Raw genomic sequence first — 24,153 nt, 5'->3', positions numbered from 1 at the left:
TCAGAGTCTTAATAGCTAAAAGGAGTTTTTAAATCAAGGTTTGACTGCCTTATTGCCGACACATCTGCTATCCATAAAGGGTGCAATTTTCATGTTCCTAAACCTTAGCGTGAAATCGATAATAAAACTGAGAAGAAACCAAGCTCAATAATTCCTCATCTTGTTGTGTTCCAAAAGTGACCAAATTCTGATTAGATCGTTATGCCTCAAATTGTCATAGTGTCATTTTACAACATGGTGTAGTGAGGTACAAAAACTCCATAAATCTGTCTCTTAGCATAGTTTTTAGCGGTCATTAATTAGTATATGAAAATAAAAGCAAGGGAACAGACTATCTCAGAAGAAAATATTAAGTAGAACTAACTAAAACCAAACACTAGTCTTCTAAAACGAGTAGCATTAACAAAGGCGATGAAAGTACTTGAATAATATCAGCTTTTTGCTGCTCTGTAAAATTAGGTAAAATTAGTAGGGAAATAGTGAGCTTTGGACTCGGCATCTCAAGGGTCGATATCGAGATTTTCTGTACAAGAACACAGTTTAATGAGTACAACTTGTTAACTTTGACGGAATAGTGTGCATTTCGTTAAGGATATTGAAATATATCTGCAACTAATTTATTAGTGAAATTAGGACAGCTGTCAACCACTGTATACAACCATTCTTTACGTCCAAGATCGCTTAAAAACCGACTGTTCGCCTTATCGATTTGAGCTATTGATTGCCGTCTTCAAATGTGGTTATTCAGCTAACAGATGTGTTAGGAGATATAAGGATTTCGGTTAAGAATCCGGAACATCGTGAAGTCTTATAAAATATGTCAATGTATTACACATTATATGTCACAAGTTGCAATAAACCACAGTTGTTTTGCTCTTTACTTTCGGATCTCTAAGACACACAGACAGACGGAAGAACGAGTTATATGTATTTTTCGTTCAGATATCATTGTTGACAGAGACGTGTTAGTAAATGATAGTAATATTTTTTGAAAAAAGTTGTGGTAATTTCTCCATGATAAACTGTTTGTATGCCGGCTATGGCTATTGTGTGGGTGAAGGAGCTCATTTATCTGGGAATCAAACAACGATTTCAGATGCCAATCGGTGTGGTTGCTGTCTTGCACAGACCGACACTGCTTTAACATGGACACCTACCATATTATCTTGTAAAGACATTGGTGACAGAGCGAGGTACTGACTGGTTGATGGAGATGTTGATGATCTGCGGTGCACCTTGTCAGCTAACTACAATGTGGGGCAGAACAAGGGCCAAAGCAGCTTCGTTCCAGACAATGAACCAAATGCTACAGACCAGTTTCCATATAGCATGATCTTTATGGGATTTTAGAGGGATTCACTCTGTGCTGGTTGGTGAACAATTAGTCTTGCTCGAGATTCAAGAAAGGGAAAAATGTATGATTCAAAGGTTTTGGAATTGCATCATTGTTAAGGAGTACGGCTGCGACGGACAGGTCACAGGAGATTTTTTCTCACACCACTTGTCAGCTTCTGGCAAATCTTAATATTTGAGCGGAATACTATGTGTAAAAGAAGCATTGTAAGCAAAAACTTTAAAACTAAATGAGCAGTGTTCTCATGCAGTGAGCCCGAAAAAACGTAATAAAAGTTGTCAAGACTTGTGGTGGAGTCATAATGAGTTTTTACGATCTAGTGGGCCCGCAGGGTTGAAGATATCTGCTCGATACGTTATGTAACTTCCACAGAAGGTCTGAAGATGGCAATCTAGCCGAAGTGTATCCACCATAATAAATACATCATTAAACTGCTACAGCAGCAATCTGGACTGTATTACACAATTATGAGTTTTTTCATTAATTAAAAGATCCATATCTGAGATACTCATAGTTCAAGCGGACTGTCAATATGAAGCAAACCGTTTGAACTTAACAGAACGTCCGACACATTGATCCTGATTCACGAAGGGGCCACGTATAAACGTTTTAAAACGGCAAATATATATTTGCCTTAGACGAAATTAATATTGGACCAAATTTAGCACAGCAGTTCTAATGCCAAGTATATGAATGTATGAATATACCATGCTGCTACAGCATTATCAAGCGATTGGCCAATCGTTATTTTGACTCAGTTACCACAGATGACATTGAAAGTTTTTTGCACACCTATGTATAACGCTGTCGAAACATTAAGAAAAAAGATCTGAGGCATTCATTTCTGCAAGGAATGTGTACTCATATAGATTGATGATAGGAAAATACCGATAAGTAAGAATTATAGAGCAACGCGTAGAAAGCAGAACGGAAATTGTACAACAAAAGCAATATCACTGCTTAAAAATTACAGACACGAATGTCCGCCCCCGTTAGCTGAGTGGTCAGCGCGCGGAATGCCACCCTACGGAGCATGGGTTCGATTCCTGGCTAGGGCAGGAGATTTATTTCCGCTCAGGGACTTGGTGTTGTGTTGTCCTCATCATTTCATCCCCATCTCCGACGCGCAAGTCGCCCAATGTCGCATCGAATGCAATAAATGCTTGCCCTCTGCGGCCGAACTTCCCCGAATGGGGGACTCCCGGCCCACAATGACGTACGCTTATTTTTCACTGACACGAATGACATTGACAGCTAACGCAAGTGGGTTCCCAAAATTAATGAGGAAGATCATTCATACAACTTAAGGATTTTTATGAGAAGAAGTAGCTGGCAGCATCTGCAGCAAGAATGGAGAACTACTTCTAGTGACTGTCGCAAAGCCACCTGCTCAAGCTGAGACATTTGAGATTTTTGGCCAGAAATTCAGTGACGTCCGTGATGACCTTTCTGTCTATTACACAATGCAAACAGCCAGATCGTAAATCCACATTTCTTAATGCAAAAAAAGTTTATGGTACAGTTTTCATTCGTTTCTCGTTATCAAGCACTGCACACATATAAAAGATTGTTAGCTGACATCAGGACAATAAAAATGATATAAAAATGATGACTGTTTTCCATTTAGTGCACCGCAACTTTCCATTAGTTTTCTGGACAAATAGAACAAACATTCTTTCGTAGTGAGGGGGAGGTTGAGCTTAGAAAGAGGATAAGATGTTAGTACTATCCATTACAGAACTTAGTGTAAGATTTTCCAGAAGAAAGAAAAAATTATAGTGAAAAAATGTATTGTGGAGTTAAAGAGTTGGTTATTACTCACTTGTATTTCATTTTTTACCAGACCTATACAGTATGTTAACTAAGTAATCTTTCAGTGCATGTAATGTATTTCTTAACAGGTAGTGTTTTAAAAAAATTGTTCGAGTAACCTCATTAATCTCCTGAGCCAATTTGTTGTATAATTTTATTTCTTCATTGAAGATATTGTTTTCAGTTCTATATTTATTCCTAATTACTCTATCATATTTAGTAGAATCTTATCGTCCACATTATCATACGCGCTGTGCAGATCTAAGAATATGCTTGTGGTACGCAGTAATTCCCCGATCTGGTATCGTCTATTGAAAAAGGGCGGCATACGGAATGTTCCTGGAGAGATACATTACTCCAACTAAATATGGCAACACTGCAGATTGTCCCTTACGTGAAGTTGCATATCGTCAATGAAGAAACAATACAGTGTAACTGAGAAATTGCCCGTTGTGGCCGAGTGGTACTAGGTGCTTCAGTCCAGAACTGCGCTGCTGCTACGGTCGCAGGTTCGCATACTGCTTCGGGCATGGACGTGTGTGTTGTCTTTAGGGTAGTTAGGTTTAAGTAGTTCAAAGTCTAGAGTACTGATGACCTCAGATGTTAAGTCCCGTAGTGCTTCGAGCGATTTGAACCATTTGATGTTCCCGCGTATGTCTATAAACGTCAAGCCAAGCGAAAACAGTCATCTTCTGAATTTATCTCTGAACAAAATATGTAATTGTATATACTGTACATATGGACGTTTAACATTTGTCATCATTTATATACTTTTGTGACCAGTTAATTTATATATTTTCTTTCGTGCATTACATAGTTCTGGTACAAATTAGACTTACAAAGTGTTTTCGTTCATGTAATATTATCTTCATTTTTTCTTAATACTTTACTTTGGTACTTCCAGGTTGCACTGAAATTTATCAGTGCATAACACATAACATAATTCAAGTAATTATTCACTTAAGATTTGTTGTGCTGAATCTTGGAACATAAATTCATATTTAGTTAGTGAGTTATTTATACAAAAATGTAGATTACTTTTTTTAAGAAACTGGAGCTGTATATTTATGAAGATAATGATTTTGTATCTTTTATACTGAAATAAACACAACTAACTCAAAATCATGCAATTTACACACTTTTGCTTCAAATTTGTTGTTCAGTGTAATGTGGCACAAAGCAGCTAGGACCACTTTTAGTAATTCTACTCTGGCTCATTCTGAACTTCTACCACTTTGGAATTCAAACTATGGTCACTGATTGTAATATTTATGAGAACGAAAGTGGTTTACTGTGTCGTCTTCATTACATTTATTTAATAAAGGTATAATCCTTGCCTGTTTTAAATATCAATGACAGTTCCTTGATGGGAATGACTCCTTTATTATGTTTGTTAGGGGTGCTTCAGTGTTGTGTATGCACTGTTTTAGCACACAGTTTGGTACTTTATCTAGACCTTCTGATTTTTAACTGTTTTGTTATCTAGGCCTTCTGATTTTTTAATTTTTTGTAGTTTGACAGGTTTCATACTCTGTGGGTGGTAATGCCATCATTGCATTAATTTTACAAATTATTTATTGTAGCAAACTAACATTGAACATAAAATTAGATAATAAATTATGGCCTAAAGGGGGAAATAATGCACTCTAGATAAATGTAGACAATAATTTTATACATATTATAAGAAACATAAGATTTTCAGAGACGAATGTTAATTGATGATTGACACTGAATGAGTACAGAAAGATACTTGCATTAATAACAGGAAGTAATACACCCATATCAATATTTTGTAAAGCACATGACTTATAGCAGTCACACTTCTCTATAACAGTCTTTAGCAATGGAAACGAAGTTTCGATATCAAATTCACAAAAAGTGTACCCAATTTTAAAACAACAAATTTAGGCCATAGGAATAATAACCAATAATCAAAACATGACTCATTCTAAAAATTATGCTTGAAATGTTAGGAATGCCTCTACACATTGTTAAATATCTACCAAACCATTAAGAACTTTACTAAAGATATTGCTAATAATGGCATAGACAGTTCTGTCTACGATCATACAACAGTAACACTTATATTTACCAAGAAACAATAAACGAAAACGTAAAACAGTTTTTCATATCATGAAATCAAATGGTGAAATAAATTGACCAAGGAGAGTAAGATGATGGCTGTAACCTAAAAATTTTCAGATGCTGGTAAATAATATGTAACATGCAGCAAATAATTACTTAAATAACACACTGTAAGTGTTGCTAAAATATAAAACACTTGAATAAATTAACATGTCTGTAGTTCTTCAATATAGTTTCATAGAGTGGTACATGTAACTGGAAAATTATGGCTAATACAAACCTGACCTAACCATTATTTTGTATGGAGGAATACTGATTTAGATTTTTCCAGACAGGCTGATGTGAAAATGCAAAGAATACAATGCAATGGCCAGATCATCATCGTAGTTCTGATATGAGCTGAAAGGTTGTGGATGCAGTGTACATAGTAACTAATGATGAGAGAAGAATCAGTTGTATAAGAGTGCTTTTGGCATTATCAGAGAACATGTTTACATGTATTAATATGTAAAAGAGCATTGTACACAGTGTCTAAATCATGTCAAATCCAGAAATTTACGTGTTTAAAGTTCTGTTTATTTGAATTTATTAACTTTTAATTATGTTATGTTGCTAAGTTTTAATTTTTAAAAGGTGTTTCGACTGGCATGTCAAATTTAATTGTAAAATAGGCTATACATAGGTAAAAAATTAACTACTGAATATATCGGCGCTATCTAAGTCTATGTTACACTAGAGCTGATAACACATGCCCAGTGCAAAATATATTCAGCCACGCCAAAATAATAGAAGGGGGTTACAGGGAAACAAGTCTTATTGCCGCATCACTAAAGAAACTGCTCTATTTAGCTGACTAACTTCTACCTAGCATCCGTCGGGAAACAATACTCAGAACACAAAGGATCAAGGTTCTTCATTCGTCGTGATGTCAGCCGGTACCAAAGTCCCAAATGATTAAACAATTTGTTGACACCAACAGAAATAAACTGCTTACAAAACAACTAATGTTGTTGGGCTATCAAATCTCTGTTGATAATATATTATACTTACTTACTTACTTACACTGGCCACACTAACTGCAGCTGGTCCTTGGCCTCACACAGTCCAGCCTTCCACACCTTCCAGTTAGCTGCTTTTTCATCTTCAAAACCGAGTATCCGCATGTCTCACATGGTATTATCCTTCCATCTCGATCTCGGCCGTCCTAGCGGTCTCTTTCCCTCGGTTTCTCCATCTATTACTGTCGTTATTACCGTGTTCTTCCCTCTCCTCCTCTCATGTCCTCACCACCTGAATCTTCTAGTTTTCACATCGTTACTTTATCAGGTAGTGTGTATAATTGTCTATTTTTTCTGTTTTTCCTCATTATTCGCTTCTCATTTTGTTTCACTTGTCCATACATTTTTCTCGTTACTTTATTATGAGTTTCATCTCTCATTATTTTTCAGGGCCCATGTCTCCCTTGCACAGCACACTATTGGCCTGAGATATTCTTATCTTTGCAAGCCTGAATAGTAACTTATATCTTATGATGTTAAGTACAGCTCCTAGACATCTTCCACCGGCTTTAATTCTCGTTACAACCTCTTGTCCTACAAGGTTTTGTTGGTTCATGTCTATTTTCTGTATTGTTAGGTTTCTGATTGTTAGATGATTTGGTCCTAAGTGAGCTCTACTTCCTATTATCATGAGCATTCATTTGTACTTAGACATACTTTCTTAGCTTCCTCCATCAGTAAATTCCCATGTTCTCCCGTCTTTCATGCTCTTTTCTATCGCCACAATATCATCCGTGAAAGTCAGGACATTTATCTTTTTCCCCATGGTGACTGAAGCACATTCTTATCTTACTCTCCTCAGAGTGTTGTAGGGTGCCAATGTCTCAGTGTTCCATTCCTGTTTTTAGCAAATATTTCTGAGAACTCCCCCTGTGCTTTCACTCTATACTTTGAGTCAATGACATACATTTTACTTAGCTTTATCAGCTTGTCCGGTATCCCACATTCTGCTATCATGCGCTACAATCACTCTGCTATAATATGCTTTGTTGAAGACAGCAAAAATACAGAAAGTATTCTGATTGTGCTTCCAGCTCGTATACAGTATTTATCTTAATATGAATATTTGGTCGATTGTTGATTTACCATTTTTGAACCCCGTTTGTTCTGTGTCTAATACTTATTCAATATATGGGCTGAGCCTTTTCAGTAAAATTCTTGACGTTATTTCATAGCACGTACGTGATAGAGGTTTCCCTCTAAATTTCTTTGTCAACATTTTGTCTCTTTGATAAGCCCTGTTTATGAATGACTTTTTTCTCTTTTGATTGTTCTCTTCATTTCTCTCGTGACTTTATTTGATTTTCATATTTGTTATTGTTCATCATCGCCTGTCTGGCTGTCCTCCCGTCCTGAACCGGTTTTGGTTTGCCTTTGATATTCCTATTATTGTTATGCTCTAGTAGTTCTTGTGCTGTCTCCTTTATAAGTGTTCTTGTGCCATTTTGTATTGACATCTTCACCTTCTTTCCTGTTGCTTTCGTTATCTAATTCTGTGAATCTACTTCTAAGCTTAATCTTAAACTATTTATTCACCTAATCTTCTTTTAGCCTATCTCGCATCTACTCCTTGGGTTCTTCTGTCTCTGTTGTTCTTACATGGTTGTTTTGGAAATTTTTGTTTCATCTTCATTAGAAAAAGAGAATGGTCTGACCCTACCTAAGCCCCTCCAATTGTCCTAACAACTGTTGCTCCCTTTTTATGTTTTTTCTCTGTCAACACATGGTTCCTAGCTAGCTCATCTGGTGAGGTCCATATTACGGGGAAATGATGTACTCACTATATTCATGTTTTTGTCTGTGGCGAAGTAGTTGAGCCTTATACCATCATCGTTTGATTCACTGTGCTAGCCGAACATGCCTATATATGACTGACATCGGTAGTCTTGTCCTATTTTAGCAATTAAGTCTTCCAGCACAGTTTTGATGTCACACTGTGGTAACATGGAGAACATCTGGTCGAAGGCGTCATAGAATGCGTGTTTTATATCTTCTTCCTCATAGAATGTGTGTTTTATATCTTCCTCCTCATAGAATGCGTGTTTTATATCTTCCGCTTCGTCCTCTTTTGGGGCATGGACACTTACTAATGAAATGTTTCAATATTTACATTTGATTCTGATGTAGCATATCGTACCATTGACATTTTATAGTGTCACGACAGTGACCGTTATTTTATTATGTACCGCAAATCCTATGCCAAATACACTATTTCTGACATCTTTTAGAAGTTGTTATCATTAGTTGGTAGCAAACTGGAACTAGTCAGTCGGAGTTAGAGCATGTTTTTTGTTTTGTTTTGTTGTAGGAAGCAAAACCAACTAGGGTCATAACGGCTATGTCAGAACTGTAGAACACGAAGACAAAGAAAGGAGTTGAAAACGACTACCCGTTAATACCAATCGATGGAAGAGAAGACAGCTAGAAACAGGGACGTGGAGAAAGGTCTATAAAATACGCCATAGAGAAGCAGAGGTCCTGAACTATAAATTAGCAGCCTGGTATAGGTCGAAACTCATAGCTTGCATTAAAACTCAAGTTATTTGTTGGATCTGTTGAACCTGACCAGAGGCACCAAGTATGTGAAAGCTTCTTGGGAACGAGCCATTTGTGAGTGACAAGAAAAAGGCTATTATAATAAAATTTAGTAATACTGAAACGCATACCAACGTTATTGAGTAATTCATCTCTCACTACCAACATCCATAACACATTACAAATATCAGATATTTTTCCATTAGCCATCCTCAACAGGGACAACCTAAGTGGCTGCTGTCTGCTCCACAACAATTCAAAGGTTGTTAACAGTTTACAAATATTCATTGGAGTACATGTTTAGTGGCGTAGGTACAGCAAACAACCCTCACTAACGTGTCTTCCAAACCCACCAGAAAATTCGACGTAGAGTTGTGAGAGCCCAAATGCTGACGGGATTCCAGTAGTAAAAAAAACCTTACAGGTTGACAATTATTGAACCACATGAAACAAAATCGTCATAACGGCTGAAAGGTTTGCGTTAGGACGTTCGAACTGCACGGTTGGCCGTCGTGCATGACGGCAATTAGTATACGCAGTATTGTTTGGTTTACCGACGAAGCCCACTTTCATTTGGATGAGTTCGTCAATAAGCAAAATTGGCGCATTTGGGGACTGAGAATCCTCATTTGATTGACTGTCGTGGGCAATCTCCAGTCTCGAAATAATCGTTGCGGTATTTTTTGATGGCACGGTGACTACGGAACGGTACGTGAAGGTTTTGGAAGATGATCTCATCCCCATTATCCAAACTATTCCTAATGTCGACAAGATGTGATCCATGCAAGTCGGAGCTTAATCTCATCGATGCAGGAGACTCTTTGATGGCCTGGAGGAGCACTTTGGGGACTGCATTCTGACAATGGCGTACCCAGAGGCCACTGGCATGGGCCTCGGTTGGCCACCATTTTCTTCTTATCTGAATACATGCGACTCCTTTTTATGGGGCTATATTGAAAACAAGGTGTACAGCAATAACTCCAAAACCTTTGTTGAGCTGAAAACAGGCGTTCAGGATGTCATCGACAGCATCGATATGCTGACATTTCATCGGGTCATGCAGAATTTCGCTGTTCGTCTGCGCCACACCATCGCACAATGATGGCAGGCATATCGAACATCTCATAGCCTAAATCTGAATATCAGTAGTGACGTTTGCATGTTAAGTAAAGTGTGTAGCACGCCGTAGTTTGTAAATAATTTGCTTTTTTAATGCAGTTTAATAATTGTCACCCTGTACTTCTCCACCTTATTTTGAAGACTATAATCCAGTGGTAACTCAGCTCTCCAAAAGCGTACTTACTTTGTGTATCTCGAATAAAAGTGATCCCTGCAAAGAAAAAAAGTAAAGTTTAGTACTTTCCATGCGATCCAGGAAATGATGCACTTCAACATATACGTAGATACACATTTTATCTAACTACACACTCATCACAACGAATTATTTAGTTCTTCGTCATGTTATTACGACTTGTGATTAATAACATGAAGATGTTAAATTTACTTCAACAAAGATCATTTTCCTCTACAAGTGTGCACCGTCCTGATGTAAAACTTAACATAATTATTATTGGTGTAGTACACACATTAAAAAAAAAAATTCCATCACCTCGGTTGCGAGAGTTCGGAACCTGTACAGAAAATTGGAATACAGATCAACATTAACGTCACTTCAGCCCTTTTTGTTGCTTATTAAAACCACACATTGCATGTTGTACCACCATACAGCGAGACCTTCAGAGTTGGTGGCCCAGACTGCTGTACACACCAGTGCCTCTAATATACAGTAGCACGTCCTCTTGCGTTAATGCATGCCTGTATTGGCGAGGCATTCGTCTTCATGGAAGACAATTCGCGCCCCCATTGTGCACATCTTGTCATCTTGTGAATAACTTCCTGCAGGATAACGACATCGCTCGACTAGAGTGGCCAGTATGTTCTCCAGACATGAACCCTATCGAACATGCCTGGGATAGATCGAAAACGGCTGTTTATGGACGACGTGACCCACCAACCATTCTGAGCGATCTACGCCGAATCGCTGTTGAGGAGTGGGACAATCTGGACCAACAGTGCCTTGATGAACTTGTGGATAGTATGGCACGTCGAATACAGACATGCATCAAAGCAAAAGGACGTGCTAGTGGGTATTATAGGTACCGGTGTGAACAGCACTGGACCACCACCTCTGAAGGTCTCGCTGTATGGTGGTACAACATGCAATGTGTGGTTTTCATGAGCAATAAAAAGGGCGGAAATGATGTTTATGTTGATCTCTATTCCAATTTCTTGTACGGTTTCCGGAAGTTTCGGAACGGAAGCGATGCAAAACTTTTTTTTATGTGTATATATCGAGTGAAAACAACGCTGTGCCTCTTCGACAGAATTACAGACAGTCCATCTCACTTTGACTTGCATGGAGGAAGTTATGAAGAACATAAAATAATTGAAAGTGTCGTATTAAGACAGATCTGCTATTTTGGAGATGCCGCGTTTCGACTAGTTTGCGAAACTTTGTAGCTGCTAAAGCAAATGTCATAAAATTTCTTCACGGTGAAGGGAGAGTTACTTCTGTGGCGTTTGTTCGTGCAGAAATTGGCTTGCGATGCTTTGAAGCATATGACGTAACACTGTGATTGAAATGTATCATAAAATGTAGTTGAATTATGAACTTCATCTATCTACGACGAAACTTTTGATGTTATAAAAGAAAACTGTTTGTTTCAATCACAGTTGTGATATGACTGAAATTTATCATGAAAAAATGTATATTTGTAAGGAAAATATATTTTTATACTGCAGATACAAAAGAAAGTTGTGAGAAAGCGTTCAGTTCTGCTATTCAATACGTTTGTTACCTCCAGATATACCTCAGTATGTTAATTGCTCCCGTAACGTTTATCCCTGGTGGTAATTCCATAAATGACAAACAACACGCACATTATTGTCATTAATGGTCCCTTGAAGCTTTTTCTGAATCTTTCTTGTGCAGTAACTCGTTATTTCCAAAACAGATACTTCTTTCCGCTTCTACAATATATTGAATGAGTTATGATGCAGCGCTTGTTTTATAATTTAGTCACTGAATTTCGTTCTGGCCTTATGCAGATCGTATAAAGAAAAAGAGAAAAAGACTTACAAACCGAAATGTTTCTTCAGCGAGATCCCAACCGATTTGTATATCGACCAGAACTTTGGAAATCGAACGTGTTACCGCTGAGCCAACATGATACAGCTGTGGTACATGTTTCTTTCAATACGTCTACGTTCCCTAACGTAGATAGGCCTACTCCGAACGTGACGTTAGAGAGCAGTCATGACCTGGGAGCCAAAAGTCAAATCTGGGTTTAAACAATGAATGTTACTTACCAGTTCACATCTAAAATGGAAGTCATTCAGAATATTTCACCGAGTTGAAGTCACGCCTTCGAGTCCACTTCATTCCCTAGCTTCTTTAAATCGCATATTGGATTTCTGATAAAGTTACTAGGTTGATGGAATTTCAGACATAAATCGTTTGAGTTTCTACTCCACCTATAATAGCAAAAAGTTCCAGAAACATTGGCACCAAACAGCTCGTGACTGCGTCAATGTCAGAACAATTAACGACTGAGAAAATCCCCACAGCAGCTAACGGCTAATGGGCCTCTGACAAGTTGAACGTTGCATGGCGCTATGGATGCATTTATCATTTTATTATTTGAGGTAGTCCTGTTATCTCGCAGTTACGATTTGGATTTTACATACCGAAAACTTATGAACGTTGCTCAAGCGTGGTGAAACAGTGGGAAAAAAATCTAAAATTTGCATGTTGTTCTCTTTGGATTTAGTAGCAGGGCGAAGGCAGCAGAGAGATCCCTGAAGCTTTGTATTGCTTCTTTGCTTCAAGAAAGATCGTTCTGGCACGAGAAAGACTTTGCGCGTTCAGGAAGCTTCGATAATAGACATATGTAATAAATGGTCGTACGACATTTTCATTCAATATGCACGGTTCAGAAGTCTGAAGCTGTAGTACGTATTGCATACTGTAATTTAAAAAACAACAAATATCAAAGGAGTGTCCGTTAATGCAATTTTGATTGATCGTCAGTTGGCTCACTAAGAATTCCAATGCAATTTTCCTACTGATGACTTGTTATGATGTCTTCATATAGACTTCTTAAGAAGAATTAAAGGCTGAGCCATAAAAAAAGAGATATACTCGAGCAAAGAGCAGTGGTTAAGGCGGTCAATTTCTGACATGAAGGTAGGATGTCTGATTCCTTTTCCTACCATGAATTTTAATTCGTTGTAAGAGTTATTAGTTTAGTTGGACAACACTATTAATAAGTATGTAACTGAGGATATAGTGAATGCAAATGTTCCACTTCAAGTCTGCATCACTGGTCTTGAACCACTTTTTCTCCTTATGCATTGTGCTTTCTGCCTGAAGTTACAAGAAAATGGTATCTCCTTCGTGCTGCCGTCGGTACTGTCGTCCTGTCTGCGTGTAAATATAGAGAATATAAATAAAAATGATGATTTTGTTCGACATAAGAAACTAAATAGTTTCTCTTTGATGCCTTCATCGTCACTGACGTGATGAGCTATGTGAGAAGGAAATTAGTTTCATGTTTGTCTCATTCTCTGTAATCGGTGGTCGAAAACTAATTTAACACCAAGAATGTTCTGAATGACTGAAAAAGAGTGGAATAGGCAGCCTAGTTTTAATGTATAGTCTGCTCCTCTTTTAAAATTAACAGCTAAAGAAAAGAGGGAGGAAGAGAGAGAGAGAGAGAGAGAGAGAGAGAGAGAGAGAGAGAGAGAGAGAGAAAAGATAAACGCATCTTCCTCTTCTTAGAGGGAAAATAAAACGTTCATTTGTCATACACAAGATTTTCACCCTAACAACACAAAAATCAGTACCGTTTTCAGTTTCCGTACTCCCCTACAAATACATTTAGTCGCTGGGGAATAGAGCAACAAGTTGCCGGACGAAACTGTCATTCTGTCACAACTCTTCCCATGCGTCATGAACTGCTTTTCACAGCGCTGGCTTTGTTGTCGGTGCTGGTCTTCTACGCCTAACAGTTTTCTCCATCTTTGACCAGCGAATTAAAAGTTGTACCTTACCCTTAGATACTAATATCTGTTTCAAATTAAGATATCCACAGCTACAAGAACACATTGTGTTATACCTCTTAGCACAAAAATATTCATGGTTTCATTTCAAGCCCTAGCATGTATGCACACCGAGTTGCTAGCGATAAATTATTTTCATGTTTCTTCATGTGTTGTCGGCAATAACGATAGGTCCCGTTATTTCTAGTCAAAACATGCATACATCTCACTACTGGTGAGTAAGCAATTCATGGATAGAAAACAACGACGGAAGATGCCGGGTTCGATTCCCTGTCAGGAAAAAAAGTTGTATCCTCGATTCAGTTTCAAACATCTCGCTGCTGCTGAAAATATTCGATATCAAACACCTGAAGTTTCTTAGCTAATAATCTGATTATGTGCTGCGTTTGAGTCTCCGTCACATTACTTTACATCATGGCGCTTCTTTTTACACATGTGCAAACTTTGTTACCTGAAACTATTACTTCCCCCATGGAATCCACAGCGCAGTCTGCAACGGCTCTCAGGTTGAAGCCGTGTTCCTTGAATTCAATAAATCGTTCAGATGGCTCTGAGAACTATGGGACTTAACTTCTAAGGTCATCAGTCCCCTAGAACTTAGAACTACTTAAACCTAAATGACCTAAGGACATCACACACATCCATGCCCGAGGCACTAGAGTCTCGGGGTCTTCTGGCTCCTTCTCAGGGTGGGTTCCGTAAAGGCCGCTCTGCCGCAGTCAATCTGGTGAGCCTGGAGTCAGCCATCCGTAAGGCCTTTGCCCGCCGTCAGCTCCTCGTCGCTGTCTTTTTTGACATGCGGAAGGCGTACGATACGATATGGCGACATCACACCCTTTCTACCCTTCATGGTTGGGGGCTTCGGGGTCCGCTGCCGATTTTCATACGAAATTTTCTGTCGCATCGTACCTTCCGCGTGCAAGTCGTGACGTCCCACAGTTCCTCCCGAGTTCAGGAGAACGGGGTACCACAAGGATCAGTCCTCAGTGTCTGCCTGTTTTTAATTGCAATTAATGGGTTCGCTGCGGCAGTGGGACCGTCTGTCTCCTTGTGTGCTGACGATTTCTGCCTCTACTGTAGCTCCATTGGCATTGCAGCTGCTGAACGTCAGCTGCGGGGCGCTATCCGCAAGGCGCAGTCTTGGACTGTAGCACATGGCTTCCACTTTTCGGCTGCCAAGACCTGCGTTATGCATTTCTGCCGGCTACGCATAATTCACCCTGAGCTACGGCTTTATCTTGCCAGCGAACTTCTTGCTGTGGTGGAGACACATCGGTTTATCGATGCAGTTTTGGATGCTCGGTTGACTTGGTTCCCTCATATTCGGCAGCTTAAACAGATGTGTTGGCGGCATCTTAATGCTGTGCGATGCTTGAGCCACACCAGCTGGGGTGCCGACCGGTCTACCCTCTTACGGCTCTACCAGGCGTTAATTCAGTCCCGTCTGGATTATGGGAGCCTGGCTTATGGTTCAGCATCCCCTTCTGCGTTGCGGGTGCTGGACCCCATCCATCACAGCAGGATCCGACTTGCCACTGGAGCTTTCCGGACAAGCCCTGTCAACAGCATACTTGTGGAGGCAGGTGTCCCTCCACTGCGGTTACGGCGCCAACGTTTACTGGCCGCTTATGCAACACACGTTTGTAGCTTGCCTGGGCATCACCTCCTGTTCCCTCAGTCTGTCGTCCATCTCCCAGAACATCGGCCCCGGTCGTGTTGTACGATCGCAGTTCACGTCAGAGAGCTTCTCTCCGGGCTGGGGGTTTTCCCTCTTCCACTTCTTTTCCGGGCCACTCTGCGTACACCGCCGCGGTGTGTGCCCCGCCCATGCCTTCGGCTCGAATTGGCACAGGGCCCGAAGGACTCGGTCCCTCCTGAGGCCTTCCGCCGCCGCTTTCTTTTCATCCTTGCCACGTATCAGGGCTCTGGCGTTGTCTACACTGACGGTTCGATGGTTGCTGGTCGTGTCGGTTATGCTCTCACTCTAGGGGACCACTATGAACAACACTCATTACCGGCTGGCTGCAGCGTTTTCACTGCTGAGCTGTTCGCCGTCTCTCGTGCCCTAGAGTATATCCGCTCCTGCTCTGGTGAGTCCTTCGTTGTCTGTAGCGACTCCCTGAGCTGTTTACCAGCTATCGACCAGTGTTTCCCTCGTTCTCGTCCGGTGATGGCTATCGAGGAGTCCCTCCACACTCTTGCCCGTTGCGGCCGCTCTGTGGTCTTTGTGTGGACACCGGGTCATGTCGGCATCCCAGAACGTGTTGACATGCTGACCAAACAGGCTGTCGGTGCACCAGCCTTATCGATTGGCATTTTGGAGAATGACCTCAGATCCGTTTTGCGGCAGAAGTTGCTTCGCACCTGGGGTGAAGAATGTCGCTCCCTGCCTTCACCCAACAAACTTCGGGTCATCAAGGAGGCTACCGGTCCGTGCTGCTCCTCTTTGCGGGTCTCTCGCAAGGAGTCTGATGTCCTCTGCAGGCTGCGCATTGGGCACACCCGGCTGACGCACAGCCACTTATTGCGCCGTGAGCACCCACCTCTATGTCGCTGCGGATCCGCTTCGACGGTGGTCCTCATTTTGTTGGCCTGTCCTCTTTTAACTGCTCTCGGGCAGACGTTTGCGCTGCCTGATAAGCTCTCTGCACTATTAACAGATGGCACTGCCATGGCAGACTTAGTTTTGGGTTTTATTCGTGCAGAGGGCTTTTATCACTTGACCTAAGTGTTTGTCTTTATTTTGTGTTGGGTATGGCCTTTGGCCTACGATTTTAGATTGAGTTTTTTAGTGTGTTTCTTGTTGGTTGGCTTTTCCTTTTTTGTCTCTATGGTCGGCCAACCACTGTCACACTCTGTGTGATTTTCATTCCTTTTGTCTGGTCTCTGTCTGATTCTTTCTTGTCCTGTGACTTCTCTTGTAATCTCCATTGTTCGTTTTTATTCTTTGTGGGTGTTTGAAGTTTTTGGAAAAAGGGACCGATGGCCCTAGCAGTCTGGTCCCTTCAACCCCATAAACCAACCAACCAACCAAGCCCGAGGCAGGATTCGAACCTGCGACGGCAGCGGTCGCGTGGTTCCAGACTGTAGCGCCTAGAACCGCTCGGCCACTTCGGCCGGCCCTTGAATTCAGTAAGGCGTTTGACACCGTCCCGCATTGCCGATTAATGAAAAAAAAAAAACGAGCTTCCGGAGTATCGGAGCAGACCTACGATCGGATTCAAGACTTTCTTGCAGACAGAACTCAACAGTTCGCTCTTTACGGAGCTAAATCGATAGTTGTAAAGGTAATGTCCGGAGTACCAATGGGAAGTGTGATGGGAGGACCGTTGCTGTATACGCAGAAAATCTCATAAAGTTTTGTTCGGCTGAACCCGCACTTCAGGTTTCTGCCGCCAGAGCGCTCGAGAGCGCAGTGAGACAAAATGGCGACAGGAGCCGAGAAAGCGTATGTCGTGCTTGAAATGCACTCACATCAGTCAGTCATAACAGTGCAACGACACTTCAGGACGAAGTTCAACAAAGATCCACCTACTGTTAACTCCGTTCGGCGATGGTATGCGCAGTTTAAAGCTTCTGGTTGCCTCTGTAAGGGGAAATCAACGGGTCGACCTGCAGTGAGCGAAGAAACGGTTGAACGCGTGCGGGCAAGTTTCACGCGTAGCCCGCGGAAGTCGACGAATAAAGCAAGCAGGGAGCTAAATGTACCACAGCCGACGGTTTGGAAAATCTTACGGAAAAGGCTAAAGCAGAAGCCTTACCGTTTACAATTGCTACAAGCCCTGACCCGATGACAAAGTCAAACGCTTTGAATTTTCGGCGCGGTTGCAACAGCTCATGGAAGAGGATGCATTCAGTGCGAAACTTGTTTTCATTGATGAAGCAACATTTTTTCTTAATGGTGAAGTGAACAGACACAATGTGCGAATCTGGGCGGTAGAGAATCCTCACGCATTCGTGCAGCAAATTCGCAATTCACCAAAAGTTAACGTGTTTTGTGCAATCTCACGGTTTAAAGATTACGGCCCCTTTTCCTTCTGCCAAAAAATGTTACAGGACACGTGTATCTGGGCATGCTGGAAAATTGGCTCATGTCACAACTGGAGACCGACAGCGCCGACTTCATCTTTCAAAAGCATGGTGCTCCACCGCACTTCCATCATGATGTTCGGCATTTCTTAAACAGGAGATTGGAAAACCGATGGATCGGTCGTGGTGGAGATCATGATCAGCAATTCATGTCATGGCCTCCACGCTCTCCCGACTTAACCCCATGAGATTTCTTTCTAAGATTCAGTGTTTAAACCTCCGCTACCAAGAAACGTGCCAGAACTGCGAGCTCGCATCAACAATGCTTTCGAACTCATTGATGGGGACATGCTGCGCCGAGTGTGGGAGGAACTTGATTATCGCCTTGATGTCTGCCGAATCACTCTAATAGAAAGCGTCGGATGCTCTTTAAGGCTATTCGCGGATGATGCAATTATGTATACCAAAGTAGCAAAGGCAGAAGATAGTAAGAATTTGCAGAACGACCTGGAGAGAATTAATGAATGGTGCAGGCCCTGTCGGTTGATCTTGAACGTAAATAAATGTAACGTACTGCGCATACATAGGAAAAGAAATCCACTACTGTACGGCTGCACTATTGATGACAAACAGCTGGAGACAGCGTCTGCCGTAAAATATCTAGGCGTAACTACCCAAGTGGAATGACCACATAAAACAAATAGAGAGAAAAGCAAACACCAGACTCAGAAGAAAGTGGCTTATAAGGCGCTTGTTCGGCCGATCCTTGAGAATCTGGGATCTCTATCGCGTAGGACTGACAGAGAAGTTTCGGAAGATCCAACGAAGAGCTGCTCGTTTCGTGACGGGATCGTTTAGCTGGAGAGAGAGGATTACGGAGATGCTAAACAAACTCCACTGGCAGACGTTACAAGACAGGCATTGTGCACCACGGAGAAATTTACTATTGAAATTTCGGGACAGCACTTTTCAGGAGGAGTCGGGAAACATATTACTTCCACTCACATACATCAAGCGTATTGACCAATAGGAGAAAATTCGAGAAATTAGAGCCAATACAGAGGCTTACCGACACTCATTCTTCCCACGCACTATTCGCGAGTGGAACAGGGTTGGAGGGATCAGGTAGGGGTATCGAAAGTACCCTCCGCCACACATCATTAGATGGCTTGGAGATTATGATGTAGATGTATATGAAATGTGTTTCGTGGTTAGTTAAGAAGAAGATAATGATCTTGACAGGATTCCAGGCAGAGCACGAAAATTTTCAAGTTCAGATATGCTAACTGCTACTGGTGGAAACTTCGATACTTCACGACTGTTTATGCCTAGTCACCAATGACGAACCTTGCTGTGATCGAGTTTCGGTCAGGCACGAAACCTTGCTTGGTTACAATGACTAAAGGTGCTTGGTTTTAATCCAGAAGAAAAAAATTCGTCACGTCGTTTGAAGCCAAACATGTGCACAAATAATTGCTCAATCGCGAGGACAGAGAAATTACTGGTGAAACGATGTTAATTTTGAGGTTTTCATAGAGCGCTTGCCACTGTTAACCGCGTTGGTTTAACTGATTTGTTCAACATCCAGTTTATGACAAACCAGGAACGACGTTGCACAGATGTGGGAAAGTTTTTAAAGAGCAAGAATACTTCGAATTGTCATTGAACTTTATCTCTTCTCCTTAAAAATGTTAAAGTTTGCTTAAAGATTACTGGAATGCCTTGTGTTACCTAGTTAGATAAATTCAAGTGAGTATGGTGGCGATTTTGGAATATAACTTACTGTAATAAAATTGAATTTACAAGCGTTAAGGACTGTCTAACTTCGAATGACGCGTTTCCTAGTATCTGCAGTATCGTGGCGTTGATTTACATCTCGACTGATTACCTGAAAGAAAATTATTTTTAGTGATCTCTTGTATGGTCTTGTATAGTCAAACGACTCTTAGTGCAGGTAGATTAGGGGATCTGCGAGACAGCTACATTGTGTGGGCTACATGCAAATCAGGCTAAACGTAATATAGGTCGTTCTAATACTTACGGATTTGATAGTACGTTGACATAGTGAAAAGACTAATGAAAACACAGTTCCCCATTAAATAATGTAATGTGGAAATTAACCATATTATCAGATGTGATTGCTGAGATAATGCGTAACATAGACTCTCTTATCATAAATGTCTTGGAAACTTGTTTGTGGACATTAATGGGGGTGTGTTCTCTGTTCACCTTTAAGACACGTTGTCTCTGTTGGGGGCATTTTCGATAAGGTTCAAACGTAAGTGTCAGTTCGTTTGATATTAAGTGACGAAATGTGTCTGACTAAATGTGTCACTTGCGAGTCAAGCTTCCTAAAGCTGTCGCGGTAACTTCTTACCCTCGCAAGACTGCATTAAATCCACTGGAATGCAAATGGGACAAGTTACATGTTTTTTTTTTTTTTCGTTTACTACCATGAATGCCGTTTTAGGTTTTCTTTTTCGGTATTTCATGAGTGATTGTCATTGAGTGACAGTATGAGTAGCTGAAAATTAACGTGCAGTGGTGGTGGGGGAAGAAATGAGGCCAGAAAAGTTGGGATCGGTGATTCGAATTTCAAGCTTTAAACTTTTCCCACCACTGAATACAGAGCGTCGGTCTGGACATGTGAAAAAAGCACGAAGCGTTAGTGAGACAGTCAACCGCGAGGCTGAAACCGGGTTGATGACTGGCGATTTCAAATCTCACGAAATTTCTTCCTCGTCACTTTAGACAACAGTTGGTTTGGACGTGAGAGAAAGGTTTGGAATGTGAGCGGGGCAGCCGAATGTGGGGCTGCAAACAGTCTATTAGTGAAGTTTTTTTCAAATTTGGCGCACCTCTCCCCCCACTACTTCAGATAAAACGCCGTTTTGAAGGCAACGGAGACGGACAAGGTGTTAGCGAGACAACTGAACACAGAATAGCAATCAATAGAACGACTGGGTGTTTTCAGATCCAAGGGGCCTCTCCTCTCACATTTGTGACGCGGGAGCCATGCTCGCGGGAGAGAGGGGCTGTAGACGACAGGGTAAACGATAGTTTCGGAGAAGAATGGATAAATTATGATGGTGGGGAGAGAGGTTGATACAACATTTTCAGATTCAACGAATCTTGACTTCCCGAACTCATAGGACTGTGGAATGCCTTCGATTGTGGGAGTGCTTTCGGGGCAGTGAGCGGTAAGCACTTGGTGGCGTCTGTTTGCTCGAGTTGAGTAGGTCTACACAGACACGCTCATGGGAGCGCTTCTAAAGGTCCAGTTGCAGTAATGTGACCATCTGTCAAAAGCCCGGAAAACAAAATTTTGCAGCGCAGACGTGCAGGAATAGAGTCACTGAGGTTTTGCAAAATACAGACAGCGATGTGGAGCCATGCCGACTCGAGTGCCGTGGCCAGCTGCTCTAGGTTCCTCGGTTGAGGATCTATGGCGCGAATAGCCAGAGCGAGTTGCTCCCACAGACTCTCGACTGGGTTTAAATCTGCGGAGTTCGCTTGCCAGGGGAGTAAGTAATTTCATCCTGGTGCTCTTTTAACCATGCACGTGCACTAGGAGTTGGGTGATACGTTGTATTGTCCTGGTGGTACATGCTGTCGTGTCTGGAAAAACGATCTGCATATGATCCTCAAGGATAGATGCATACTTGACTTGATCCATCGCGCCTTCCCCATTGACGAGATCACCCAGGCAACGCTACAGAAACGTTCACCAGACCACAATGCTTCTTCCTACTATCTGGACCCTTCCGACGATTAATGAAGGGTGTGTGCTTTCAGATGTTTGGCGCCATCACGCCATAGACGCCAACGGCCATGTATTATCTGCACAGGCCAACTGTGCCTCTCACTGGACGCACAGTTGCGGTACTGACCTGCAAATTTCAGTCTTAGTCGCCGATGAACAGCAGTCATCATGGATACACGAACCGGAGGCCCTTACGCAGCAACGTTCGCTGAACACTGTTAGCATCCTCTTGATTTATCAGGCGGGCAGCTGCTCTACAGTTGCACGTCTATTCGCCCATACACATCACCATAGCTGTCTTCTACCCCTATCATCTATGGCCTGTGTTGCACCACAGTTGCCTTGCGCCAGTTTTGGATAGCGCCATTTGGCATGCACGGTATTGTCTAACCACGACGGGACACTAACAGGTTACAAACTTAATCACTTCGGAAATGATTTAGCTCTTCACCCAAGAGCCACTGATCATGCCGTTTTGGACGTTAGATAAATCGGTCCTTTTCCGCATTGCGATGTCCGCTGCACTGTTTTTTCCCTCCTCCCCTCCCCCTGGACATGTTTTATGTATTCTTAACCGCTAGTGCTGCCACCTGCCGTCTGTGAGCTGTTATGGCACATTGACATTGAACATAGGGGGTGGTCACGTTTTGATTGCGATTGTATGGTGCACTTGAACTATGTTTTCTTAAGGAATAAAGACTCACACCGCAAATTGTGACATCATTTAATCAGTTAGCATAAGCAACCCTCAGTCTTCCCCAGATTTTTTCCCTTCCATAGTTGCTATTAGTAGAAAGAGCAGAGGATTTATTTTCACATCTCAGTAAATAAATAAGCTGGAAATTAACTGTGCACCAAGTATGTTCTTTCGGACATGTCTGAAAGAACAGATGCCATCTTCATATCGTTAAGGCTAACCAGCCGAAGACCTTCTTCAGTGCCTAAACACCATCCCCTCCTTCCATCTCCTGGATTTTTGCATCACCCTCTATGGCCATCCCATTGCCCTCACTCCCCAATTGAAGAACCTTGGGGTCACCCTCGACCGCTTCCTTTCCTGAACCCCCCATCTCCAGACAATCCAAGCTAAGGCATGAACCCATCTCCACCTCCTCAAACTTCTCTTCGGCTGAATGAGGGGTTTGGACCTCTCCACTATCCTCCACACTTGTAAGTCCCTCATCCACCCCATTCTCTGTTATGCCCACCCCACCTGGATATCCACCCCTCCCATCAACCTTCAAATCCTTGAACACCATGCACTCTGGCTCCCCTATCGCATCCGTCTCCCATCCCCCATGTGGATCCTTTATGACTTGGTTCATTTCCCACACCTCTTCCTTTTCCTCACACGGATACGGATCCTTTACACCTCGTGCAAGCTTGATCCTCCCTACCCACTTGTCTCTCCCATCCTCCTGCACCCCAACCTGCTGCCACACCTGCACTCTTGCATCCTACCTGCTCTCCATCTTCATACTGTCCACACTTTTGCCTAAGGTGGCCTCCACCAACTCCCCCTTCCTGATGATGTCCTCATTCCCTCCATGTACCTCTCCTATCAGATCTTATCCTCCCCTTCTCTTCCTTCCCCCTTTTCCTCCAGGGTCCCTCTCTCCTTCATTGACTTCCTTTCTCCCTCCTCCCCTCCTCTCTCCCAGTTTCCCACTCCCTCCCCCTCCTCCCTCCCTGGCCTTCCACACTCAACATTACCCTCTCCCCTCCCCTCCCTTTCCCTTTCTCCCATTGGCGTCATCCCCCCTCCTTCCCTTCTGCCTGTCCCTTCCCCATGATGGCAGCCCCTCCATCCTCCCTTGTGTTCAGTGTTCTCAGCATGGAAGGTCGTCGCCAGTGTTTTGTGCAACAGTGTTTTTCGTCGTTATAGTGCATCAGCATTCTCTTTGGTGTGCTCCTTAGTTCGGTGGACAACTGGCTGCCCTCGTTTGTGTGCTGTGTTGACTTTGCTTATTTGTCATGTGCCGTCCACTGAATGCCTCCATCACATTCTTATGTGTACCAACTGTTTTTAACATTCATGTCTACTGTTTTTCTGTCTTCATGTACGATTTATGTTATTCTACAGACCGAAGAGCGGCGTCTGTAAGCCGCTGCCGGCCCACTTTGGATGAATGGGATTTACGATAAAGAGAAAAAAAAAAAGACGAATTGTCTAAACTCTTACGGGACTCGATGGATTGTCTGCTGTGACTAATGGGTATAATAGCAAGGGCACTACGAATGTAGTGTGTGGACTATAACTTGATAATGTGGGTCTCACGGGGAGCATGTCGGCGATAAGTGCATGCAGTCGTGCTATCCTCTGTGCCCTCGGTGGCTCAGATGGATAGAGCGTCTGCCATATAAGCGGGAGATCTCGGTTTCGAGTCCCGGTCAGG

At 42.2% G+C, this 24,153-nt stretch overlaps 1 protein-coding gene across 1 annotated transcript in view; it reads right to left on the bottom strand.

The window, feature by feature from the left end:
* The window catches only part of LOC126270221 (uncharacterized), a 70,111-nt gene that overhangs the window by 21,879 nt on the left and 24,079 nt on the right, over nucleotides 1-24,153 (bottom strand). The window contains exon 3 of the mRNA XM_049974058.1: nucleotides 10,148-10,174. Within this exon, the coding sequence (XP_049830015.1) occupies nucleotides 10,148-10,174 (27 nt within the window). The remainder of the gene's footprint in view (nucleotides 1-10,147; nucleotides 10,175-24,153) is intronic.

Source organism: Schistocerca gregaria, chromosome 1 (genome assembly GCF_023897955.1).
Source record: "Schistocerca gregaria isolate iqSchGreg1 chromosome 1, iqSchGreg1.2, whole genome shotgun sequence".
In the NCBI taxonomy this organism is placed as follows: domain Eukaryota; kingdom Metazoa; phylum Arthropoda; class Insecta; order Orthoptera; family Acrididae; genus Schistocerca; species Schistocerca gregaria.
The sequence above is the reverse complement of the archived record's forward strand: the minus strand, read 5'-3'. Positions and strand labels throughout refer to the sequence as shown.